The sequence below is a fragment of the Fundulus heteroclitus genome, chromosome 9 (assembly GCF_011125445.2).
Source record: "Fundulus heteroclitus isolate FHET01 chromosome 9, MU-UCD_Fhet_4.1, whole genome shotgun sequence".
Lineage (NCBI taxonomy): Eukaryota > Metazoa > Chordata > Actinopteri > Cyprinodontiformes > Fundulidae > Fundulus > Fundulus heteroclitus.
Window position 1 is genome coordinate 39,653,940 of NC_046369.1, and position 12,223 is coordinate 39,666,162.

The 12,223-nt window shown below is 41.6% G+C and overlaps 1 protein-coding gene across 3 annotated transcripts in view; it reads right to left on the reverse strand.

Moving 5' to 3' along the window:
• The window catches only part of LOC118564218, a 41,397-nt gene that overhangs the window by 11,235 nt on the left and 17,939 nt on the right, over window positions 1–12,223 (reverse strand). The window contains exon 17 of one of the 3 annotated variants that reach the window (XM_036141630.1): window positions 3,311–3,526. The exons of 1 other annotated variant lie outside the window; for it this stretch is intronic. In XM_036141630.1, the coding sequence (XP_035997523.1) occupies window positions 3,343–3,526 (184 nt within the window). In that variant the 3' untranslated portion in view covers window positions 3,311–3,342. Of the gene's footprint in view, window positions 1–3,310; window positions 3,527–12,223 lie in introns of those variants that run through there. One more of the 3 variants, XM_036141634.1, reaches the window with a different exon arrangement.

Here is a 12,223-nt window from a genome sequence, read left to right on the forward strand (position 1 = left end):
TGGGCAAAAGTTCAATGTTTATCTTTATCTTAAAACCTAATAGAAATAAACCTTTGCTCTGCAAAATTTTAATTACCTTAAGATCTTTATTAAACAATATAAGTTGTCTTTTAAGCAGTCAATAATACTAGTGCAGCTTTTGAAATTTCTTTCTGTAACACATGGGAAGACTATGTGTCACCTGATCTCTGCTTGGTCACCTTATGATATTACACAGCTGCAAATACATAACATTCATTGTGTAGTTGAAATGTTGATGGATAAAAACAATGAGCTAGGAAAAAAAGTGGCAAATTCATTTTCAAACCCATTAAGGTCTGTAAATACTGCTGAACAGTTGACAAACATGAATTAACAATAAGGAATGGGGATATAAAATAGAATACAATAATCAATTTACAGTAAGAAGGCAGGCCAGTTAATTTATTGACTTTCCCATCTTTGCCTTGGAAACTTTCTTTACTGAAAGTTAATAAATCTACTTGAACCTTGAGTTTACAGATCTCAGTCCTTAGCAGTGTGCGATTTGCAAAACAATCCTGGACAGCCCTCTCCATAATCTTCTTCACTTTCCACATCCATAACATCACCTGGTTAACTTTCATATTTACAGCATCAAGCAAGTTCTTCCTTCACACTTTTGCCAAACTGGTCCACTGTCCACTCACCTTTCCCCTTTACAATTTCAAAACCCTTCCCTCCTTGTCCCCTGGAAAACCCTCCATAAACTGCAGCTAATTCAAAAGACAGCAGCTTGCCTCATTACATCATCTTCTTCACACTTGTACATTAACTCCACTGTCACATTCAATATAAATCAATCCTATGATTATACAAGGCCAACAACAGCCATGGACAAAGAGGGACCCAAAACCAACACGACACAGATCGCACATTACAACAATCAGTCTCTGCTTTGCCCGTTATTGCTCACCAATTTATTATCACAAATCATGAGTTTATAAAAAGGCATTAACTTTTTTTTAAGTTTACAAAAACGGTTATATTTTAGCCCAGTGACATGTCCAGGATGGACTCTGTGTCCCCACCTCTCGCTCATTGACTGCTGGAGAGTCACCAGCCCCTCCACGACCCTGTGTTACATCAAGCCGCATTTCCCCATCAGATACGGCATGACGTAACACCTGTACGGAAAAGCAGGTATAGAAAATCCATGGATGGGAGGTTCCATTTTTAAAAAGTTTAATAAAATTGCTTAAAGTTTATCAGAAAAAAAAACGTAACTTGCTTTCAAAGAACATTAAAAAATGTTATTAAACTTCTGCTAAGTTAAATATTGTTTAAGGTAATCTTGGCTGATTTAGCTTGTCTGTCTGGCAGGTGTTTTGGGTTGGAGTAAAATGAGTCCATAGATTCACAGGAGTCTATTTAACATGTTTCTGGTGCGACTCGCTTCACATCACGCTCCACTCTGTGGAAAAAAAACAAATAACTACAAAAACTCAGAGAATCGCCTTTCTCTGGTCTCACACAGTTAGAACCCGTTCTCCAGTCCATGTTGTAGCTGCAGTTTATTTGTTTATTTTTGATGTAGTTTCCTTAATAATCTGTATGCATCAAAATCCTTGTAATTTTATTTAATGAGTGTCCTGGTTCAGCTGCTCATGAGGTGGAGGCTGCTGCATACTGACTGACAGCAGCTCTGCCTTCTTTGTTACAGAAAAGTGTGTCATGCTAAATTAGCTGAGCTAGAGCGTTACTCTTTCAGTTTTAAATAAAACATAACAGTGAATCATGAGGAGATCCCTGGTTAGTCGCTGCGTTTATCAGCTAAATAACTGGAAGCGAGGGAATAAACACTGACAGGCGACATGGCCACAGGTGGAAATAATTCATTAATTAGCTGCAGGAGCAGCAACAGACATACTTACCGAGGGAAGTTGTTGTCAGCTGTTCTATTCACTGAACTTTCTGACCTGGTGGTTCACAGAAATCCAAAGAAAATCTTTGACCATCGCTACTCTCATTCATAGCATCTGTGGTCAGTTTGAGATGTTCTTCCAAAAGTTAAAATGATTAAACACCGATATAACTCAGATGGGAGACCTCCGCGTTGCAAAGACCCGCCCTACTCTCTTTCTGATTGGCTAATGTCCCGGCTCTGCCAGATTTCATTGGTTGAGCGGAGCTTCTGTTTAAAATCTTGAATAAAAAGTCTACACAGAAACATTTTGCGCTCATTTTCCAAATGACGGAAATCTGTCGCAGCGACAGAGAACTTTAACTCCTGATAATATTACTTATTAAAACATGAATGACCAGAGGGGGGGACATCACAACCAGAGGGGGGGGGGGGGAAATCCCCCCCATCCCCCCCAGCAAATCGCACTCTGGTCCTTAGTCTGAAACATTCTTCGTTGAGTCTTTTAATTGTGACTTGACAAGAAGTGTTGGTACAGGTACATCTCCAATTCAACCTCCTTTCTGTCATTCCCACGTGTATCTCCCTTCTGCCATCTGTATGAATGGAAAATACATTGTGACACCATAGGGAAAGAAGTGAAGTCAAACAGGAAATACAGTAGCAATTTTTAGACAAGGAGATCCTCCATCAGAGAACATAAGGCAGGTAGATAGCTCAGGACACAATGGATGGGTTATTGTATAACCATCCAGCGTCATTAAATTTTTGTGGAACAGTTCATATACCATCAGGGTACAGGTATCTAAAAATTAAGATGTGGCACACTAAACAGATTATACCCCAAATGGCTTCAGACAATATTTTGTGGCATTCCCACACCCATTAGAAGTGTAACAGTTTGGGCTTGATCTTCAAAAGGTTTGCATGTATTAAAATATGTGCAAATTAATTAGCATGTACAAAGCCGATCTTCATAACAGGAGCAAAGCAATTTGTGTGTATAAAATGAGTGGAACAGTGGGCGCAAACTTTTTTGTGTGCATGCCATTAGCAGCTCACATGCTTTTTTGTGTGCATGCCATTAGCAGCTCACATGCTTTTTTGTGTGCATGCCATTAGCAGCTCACAATAACTACATTTTTAATATTTACCGTTACCTGTGAAAAGCCATCAGGCTGTAAACACGAAGAAAAAACAAAACTGGGACAAAATAATTTTACAGAGCTGACTTTGAAAGGCTTAAAAAAAAAGCACGATATAGAAGCTTTAAGACACTTTTGAGGTGTCCCGACTATTTGATTATGACATCTTGGCTCACTAATGCTCCTGCAGTTTTTCCATCTTGGGTAAAAGATGTTCCTGTCATACTTTGTGAACGAACCCGGACACAACCACACACAGAGATACGGTTTAAGGATTTTATTGAAGAGAAGGTTTGGAGGATGAGACCAACAATCTCAGAGCAGGTAGGTTAGTGCTGGAGCTCGCTGCGCAGCAGAGAGATTACTTGAAACACTGGAGTAGCAGCAGAACCAGCAGCACAGCAAACAGAGTACTTGGAGCACTGGAGAAGCAGCCGAACCAGCAACAAAGCAGAGAGAGTACTTGCAGGTGAGCAGGCAGGCGTAGACGAAGGGAACTCTGGCAGGCAGATGAGGGAAGAACTGCAATTAGATGAAGTGAGCTCAGGCAGGACAAGGTAAGGATGAGGTGAGCAGTAATGATCAGGGGTAGGCAGACAATCCAACGGAGAAGAGCTGACTGAAAGAAGCTTAAATAGGGAGGATGGCAGGTGAACTGAGTCCTGGCTTGATTAACGCTGACAGGTTTAACTGATTTAACTGAATTGCTAATATATGTGATGGTTTGGCAAAAACTCATTAGGAATTCTATTAGTCAATGAGTGCATACTGTCATCACAAGTGAAAACTATCTGAAAGGTGATTAATATTGAAGTGGTGCATACTTTAAAACACAAAGAACTTTCCATAGGCCCATAAACTCATAAACTATGTAGTTCAAAATGAAGAATAGCAGAATGTTCACTGTAAGAAATGAAATGAAAAAGGTGGACCTAGACATAGCAAAGCTGAGATTTCCACAACAGCGAAGCAAGACTAAGGAATAAAGGTGGTATTTGTTTTCTGAGAAGTCTGTCTTTGTTTGCCAACAACTTAACATGAAAGATTGAGCAGAAAGTAATTCCATGAAATTCAGCTAAGGATTCCCCAGGTTTTCTTTTAGAAGTAGACATACTATGCTACTTGGAGACACAGTTTCCAAAAAACACACTGACTTTAACTGCACTTAATTTTTTTGGAGGTAAAATTTCTTTGAGTCTTCTTACATAGCTTCTTATAGATATCTTGAGTTAAAGAATACCACCTTGTAAACATGTTCTGTTAGAAAAATGTAAATGTAATAATTTTATTTTTATCAAGTTACAGGCATTTGGTTTGTTTTAAGAGTTTGCTTTTAGGAAGGTTCCGTTGTTTTTAACCTTAGATAAGGGAGAGCAAATGGTTTTCCCAGATAAGGAATGTCTCCCTTATCCAACTATGCATGGGGCTGGTGACTGGTCATCACTCGCAATGAAACTTGCTCCCTTCTTTGTTTTTCAAACCCCATGTTGTGAACTCCTAAATCCTCCTGAACCTTTTTTCATGTGTGACAATAAAGACAAGGGGACAGAAGCAGCCCAGGGCAGTCGAACTCAAGCTTGTGATAGAACAAGCCTCATGTTTCCGGTTCTCTGCCCTCTTTCTGATGGAAGAGTCTAAACTTGTGTTTGTGTTGGTTTTCTTTCCAGGATAAAGGGGTTATTAAATTTAACTCTATCATGTTCACTATTTTTAGTGCTATGATTCTTATCTAAATGATCAGAAAATGCATAATTCATAACATCGTTTTGTGTATTTTGTTTCATTATTTCATTTTTCTTAAATGGCACAGATTGACACATTTCGTAGATCATCAGAGTAGGGTACCACCTCCCGGAGGACACAAACCCTGTAATCCAGGCCAACGATGACCCTAACGACTCCTCATTGCAAAGGGGCAGACCGGTTTAATTTGCATGTTATCTAAGCCATAACAACGGCTTTTTGGGCAATAATATAAAGCTTGGAACTCCACACTACTCCAGACATTTGAATTGAGAAAGCTTTTTGGATGGGAAGCGAATGGTCTTCAAACTTCGGAACAGAAGCCCAGTTGTTTCGTTTTTTAACTTTTTTGGAAGTACGACCTCCCATTGTAATGGACACCACACATAACTACACTGCAGGGGCTGCATAGTTGTACATGCAGCTTTTCTGTTAAGTTAAAATAAGACTTTTGATACCATTGTTACAAATAGCATAGGAGTAACTTTCTGAAGGACTGGTGTGGACACGTCCCCACCAACTTTGCTCTGACAGGGACATTCCCCACCAATTTTCATCCGCCTTTTTTCCCCTTTACGCGCATCTACATTTGCCGACAGTAGTTGGATGGGCAGCAGCTGAGCACTCACTGTAGAGTTCAAAAGTTTTCAGTCAGCGTACATACTTTTTTGCCCTCCCGTTTTAAAACATAGCTGGCAAGTCCCCGCTGCTCCCCGCCCACATGGTGTAAAATGATTGGATTTGTCGCTTTGAGATGTCATATGATTGGCGGTGGCTGCCCACTACGTACGTATCTACGTAACCAGAGGAATGACAACAATGAGTAGCTGGATATGGTATCAGTCAAATTCCACCGGTCACTAACGGTATTCGGCTTTCTTAAAAGTTTTGAAGCCATGAGATATTTACTGTAAAATGTGACATTTTTATGTTATTACTATCTGGTTTTGTAAATGGACAAATTTATCTTTCATCAAACTGCAGAGGTTCATGATATCTAAAATGAAAACCTTGACAAGAGCAGAGACACAGAGGTGATTTGGAAATGGGTTACATTAGCATTATTTATGTTTATGAATAAAATGAGTAAACCTCTTTGTGTGCTTTTTATTATTATTATTTAAAGCATAGAAGCAGGGACAGCTGCAGAAACACAGGTGAGACAGGTTGACTGATATACAAAATGCATTGAAACCTGTCTCAGTATCTCAATTTTACAGCAAAGAAGTGAGTATGCTATATTTAAGACTATATTTCAGACTCATCATAACTTGTCTGCTATGTGTATGGGTTTTTAGCAAGGCACAGGAATACGTATGCCAGCCAATTCAGAAACAGCTATGGAGTCAGAGTCACAGGTGAGACAGACATAGAAATATATGGACCTCCATTTAAACCAGGATAGACTCAAAGTTTAGACAAGAAAGTAAAAATCAGTGAAAGATTGTTTTAAAATATAACTTTCAATACTTACTCCTCCCTGGGCTGCCACCTTACCGTGGTGGAGGGGTTTGAGTGTCCCAATGATCCTAGGAGCTATGCTGTCAGGGGCTCTAAGCCCCTAGTAGGGTCACCCAAGGCAGGGGTGGGGGGACGGGTTCTGTCTGATGTTTGCGCTTATGCGCCAAACAGCAGTTCAGATTACCCATCCTTTTTGGAGTCCTTGGAAGGGGTACTGGAGAGTGCCCCTCCTGGGGACTCCCTCATTTTGCTGGGGGACTTCAACGCTCACGTGGGCAATGACAGTGGGACCTGGAGGGGTGTGGTTGGGAGGAACGGCCCACCTGATCTGAACTCGAGTGGTGTTCTGTTGTTGGATTTCTGTGCTCGTCATGGATTGTCCATCACAAACACCATGTTCAAGCATAAGGGTAGCGGGCGAGGAAGCCGGTCCGACTGGGCAGGCACAAACTTACTGTGAGGGTTTGCTGGAAACGTCTGGCAGAGTCCCCTGTGAGATAGAGCTTTAACTCCCACCTCCGGGAGAACTTTGAACACGTCCCGAGGGAGGCCGGGGACATTGAGTCTGAATGGACCATGTTCCGCGCCTCTATTGTTGAGGCGGCTAGTCGGATCTGTGGCCGCAAGGTTGTTGGTGCATGTCGTGGCGGCAACCCTTGAACCCGCTGGTGGACACCAGCGGTGAGGGAAGCCGTCAAGCTGTAGGAGCCCTACCGGGCTTTTTTGGCCTGTGGGACTCTGGAAGCAGCTGATGTGTACCGGCAGTCGAAGCAGCAGGCGGCTCGGCTGGTCGCCGAGGCAAAAACTCGGGCGTGGGAAAAGTTTGGAGAGGCCATGGAGAAAGACTTCCGTACGGCTTCGAAGTGATTCTGGTCCACTATCCGGCGTCTCAGGAGGGGGAAGCAGTGCAGTACTGAGGTTGCTGAGGTTGTTAAAAAGCTCTTTGGTGGCAAGGCCCCGGGGGTGGATGAGATTCTCCCTGAGTACCTTAAGGCTCTGGATGTTTTGGGGCTGTGTTGGTTAACGCGGCTCTGCAGCATTGCGTGGACATCGGGGCAGTTCCCCTGGATTGGCAGACTGGGGTGATGGTCCCCCTATTTAAAAAGGGGGACCGGAGGGTGTGTTCAAACTACAGAGGAATCACTCTTTTTTTTTTTTTTCCCCAATGTCCTGTCTAGCAATATGGCAATAGGAATTGATGTCTCAATGCCAGATAGAGCTCGACAGATTTTGCTTTTACAAGTGGAGCGAACAGCTTTCGCCATAGTGCTCCACTTGATTTATGCTTGTAAATAGCTTTATTATGATTCCTGCAAGGAGAATTTCAAATTATATGGACATGACAATGGGAGAGTAAAGGAAGAACAAAAAGTGAAAGAGAAAGAAAAGAAAAAAAAGAGTAGAGGTGAAAGAAAGAGGAGATAAAAGGGAGAGAATGATAAAACCTTCTCCGTTTGCTCCGTCACCTGGAAAGAGAGATGCAAAAAGAACAGCACAACCAACAGACATAAAGCAACAGAATCACACTCTTAAGTCTCCCTGGTAAGGGGTATTCAGGGGTTCTGGAAAGGAGGGTCCGTCGGATAGTCGAATCTCGGATTCAGGAAGAGCAGCGTGGTTTTCGTCCTGGCCGTGGAGCACACCCTCAGCAGGATCCTGGAGGGGGCGTGGGAGTTTGCCCAACCAGTCTACATGTGTTTTGTGGACCTGGAGAAGGAATTCGACCGTGTCCCCCGAGGGATCCTGTGGGGGGTACTCCGGGAGTATGGAGTACCGGACCTTTTAATAAGGGCTGTCAGGTCGCTGTATGACCGGTGTCAGAGTCTGGTCCGCATTGCCGGCAGTAAGTCAGACTCGTTTCCGGTGAGAGTTGGACTCCGCCAAGGTTGCCCTTTGTCACGATTTTGTTCATAACTTTTATGGACAGAATTTCTAGGCGCAGCCAAGGTGTTGAGGGGATCCGTTTTGGTGGCCCTAGGATTGCGACTCTGCTATTCGCAGATGACGTGGTCCTATTGGCTTCAACAGGGCGTGATCTACAGCTCTCACTGGAGCGGTTCGCAGCAGAGTGCGAAGCGGCCGGGATGAAAATCAGTGCCTCCAAATCCGAGACCATGGTCTTGAACCGGAAAAGGGTAGAGTGCCTCCTCCGGGTTGGGGAGGATGTACTGCCCCTAGTGGAGGAGTTCAAGTATCTTGGGGTCTTGTTCACGAATGAGGGGAAGATGGAGTGGGAGATCGACAGGCGGATTGGTGCGGCGTCTGCTGTGAAGCGGGCGCTGTACCAGTCCATTGTGGTGAAGAGAGAGCTGAGCCAAAAGGCGAAGCTCTCGATTTACCGGTCAATCTACGTTCCTACCCTCATCTATGGTCACGAGCTTTGGGTCGTCCCACCGGGAGGAGGCCCAGGGGAAGACCCAGGACACACTGGAGGGACTATGTCTCCAGGCTGGCCTGGGAACCCCTTGGGATTCCGCCCGACTGGCCCAAGTGGCTGGGGAGAGGGATGTCTGGGCCTCCCTACTGAAGCTGCTACCCCCGCGACCCGACCCCGGATAAGCGGAAGAAAACGGACGGACGGACTTTCAATAGGATGTCAGATATGTTATGGCACAAAGTCTAAATATCTGGTGGTCGTAGAAGTGAATGATGCAGTCTGGTTATAATATTTTGTTGCTGGACAAGATAGGTGGATAAGGGTTTTCATTGATACTGCTCAAGACTAAGGAGTGTGTGTGCATTTAAATGAATTATCTCAAAAATGGTTGGTTGAAAAGGATCACATTGGCTGACAGTAAAAGGAAGATGTGATGCATGTAAAGGAGGGACAGTCTTCTTGGTTGAGAATATTTACATACTAATTATTACACTTGAAAAAGAAGCAACACTATGTAAGCCATATCTAAGACATGTCATACCTGGGATGTGTAATTCAGCAGGACACAGGAATACTTATCTCAGCCAGTTCAGGGACAGCTATAGAATCAGAATCACAGGTGAGACAGACAGGCAGAAAAAATGTAAAATAGATTAAACTAATCAGTGGAAATTAACTGAACTTGGATGTTCTCAACATTGAGAACATTGAGGAATCTGAGGTTGAAGATCAGGAGGAAGGAAGAGGCTTGAGTCATGAGGAGGATCAGCCAAAGTTATTGAGACTCAAAAACCTTCACACAGAACTTTGGATTTTCAGGACAGGTGGTATAAGCAGCATCCATGGCTTCATTACAGTGACCAGGTAAAAGGCATTCTTTGCTTTTATTGTGTTAAAACACACACAATTCAACCATACAGAAGCATTAAATATATATATGACATTCACATTTATGATTTGCTCTTATTCTTAGCACAAAAAAAGTATTCCATTGGCGTACTGGAGGTGCATCAGCCCCCATCCCACTGTGGGAAGGGGCTGATGGCTGATGCCACCAACTTCCAACAAAAAGTTACACCCTTTACAAATAGTATGATAAAATTATCTTCTATGCTTTTTCCCCTTGTTTGGTATGTATAGATAATTAATACAGACAATTTGCATCACACAATAAATATTGTTTCAGTTTGAAACAATTTCAACAACTCCTTTGCAACTGCTCAAACTCTTGTGTAGACCATTAAACACCCACACATTTGCTGGACACCTGACATCTTTGTTTTGCAAAGGTACAGGTGTCCACAACCGCAAGCAAGTGACCTTGTGTAGGCTTGTTTGAAAATGGGTGTAAATGTGGACTTGACTGGATACAGCAGAATCATTTTGATTTAATCTTTTTATGGTCCTTTTAATCTGTTTGTCTCATAAGTCCCTCGAGCAAAAATATGGATCTGTTTTCAGCCTGCATCAAATGTCAGAGGTAGAATTCACATTCACAGATAATCTAATATTTCCTTCCTCTTGCATCTGTGCGGAGCAACCAGCCCATTTGTCCTTGGCTATGACTTTTCTTTGTTTCTTTTGTTGCATCTGACTTCAATATTCTACACCGGGGGCTAAACCACTTTTATGCATATTAATGGTTGACCCTGAAACTTCATGGGGAGTCAAAGTAAATAAGCTTGGACATCTTCCTGTTTTACTCCCCCAGGTGTGACTTAATAAAAGGGGTGAGATGGTAGCATACAACTGAATTAAAATATTAAAGGCATTATTTAGGAAGGAAAACTTTGTTGAACTGGCTCATTCTTAATTTTATTTCCCTAAAGATCCCTAATCAACACTGCAGAGACATTGATGAAGTCAGCGAGTATCTAAGCAGGTGTTGAGTATTTCGAATATGTATTTGGTCTAGAGCAGGGGTGTCAAACTCATTTTGGTTTAGCGGCCGCTTTCAGATTAATCTGATCTCAAGAGGGCCACACGAGTAAACTCATTGCAAGATTAAATAGAACTAATAAAAGTGGACTTGTTGTTGATTTTTATATTATATGAATTTCACTTTTACACAATATATTATGAACAACCTCAGCGTTTTTAAGAAAAGTATGTGCAATTTCAACAATACTTTTAGTCAGTTAAACATTTACTTGTGCATTATTCATAGGAACTGATCACAGTGATTGTAAAAAGTTGAAAAACATTTATTCACATTTTTTGGAACTTAAAAACACTGTCCTGCATGACAAAATACATCAAACAGATAAAAATTGAGAAATGATTTAAAATCAATTTTCCACATCTGAAGCTCAGTGCTACCATCTACTGATTAAAACACAGCGCCCCTCGTGGACAATATAGGAACTGCAGATTTTCAATAAACGAAGTACATGTTTTTTTCAATAATTGTTTTATCATTCTCTTCCTTTTATCTCCTCTTTCACCTTTTCCTTTTTTCTTCTTGTTGTTCCTTTCCTCTCTTACTTTCCCATTGTAGTGTCCATATCATTTGAGATATTCCCCGCATGAATCATAATAAAACTATTCACATTCATAAATCAAGCGGAGCACTATGGGAAAAGCAGTACTGCTCCACTTGTGAAAGTCAAATCTGATGAGCTCTTTTTGGCATTAAGACAACAATTCGTATTGCCACATCGCCAGACAGGACATTGGGGAAAAAAAATAAAAAAGATTTTTATTTTTTTTTGAATAATGATAATCCATTTAGCCAGCGGTCCGGACTACATTGTTCAGCGGGCTGGAACCGGCCCGCGGGCCGTATGTTTGACACCCCTGGTCTAGAGTGTGTAGAAATCAGAAGTCAGGAAGTCTTGTAGACAGCTCAGTGGTCCTATCAGGTAGTGTACACAGTGTAGCGTAATGCTCTGAATTTCCATTGAGCGGAGCGGTTTCATTGCTTACCAAAGTTATACTTACACGTTTCAACAGATTTTTTAGCACATTGTGCCACATAAAATCAGTCAGTAATTATATATATATATGGTGCACCGGGTTATAAGGCAAACCATCAATTTAAAAAAAAAAAGTTTAAGATTTTAAGTGTGCCTTATAGTCCAAAAAATACAGTACACAATTACAACCAACACTGGGTACTCAAATGAAACCCTTGCAGTAGTTCACAGCTGCCTCAGAAGGAGTCTTGGCCATACCTGACCCTTTTAATGGGCTGTTATGTTCATTAAGTACCCCACCCGCTGGAATAAAAGTGTCACTTCATAAAAATCTCATCATGACATAAATCAATAAATAAATCTTGAAAGAATTAAACAAATATTGAAATCTATAAATGAAATGAAATACATAGAAAATAGATATTTAAATAAATAAATTATTAAATAAATAAATCTTGACGTAAGTAAAGAATAAATACCAAAATAAGCAAAAACATGTTAAATATATTTTTTATTTTATGGGGACATTTGTTTTTTTTGACGGAATATATATATTTAATTTATTAATTACAGTATTTATTTATTTGATTCTACTTGAAGCGACTCTCCATATATTAGAGGGGGAGGGGAGGTGTTGGCCTAGTGGTTAGAGCAGCGCACTTGCGCTCTGAGAAGGCTGCAAGTACCCAGTTCGATCCCC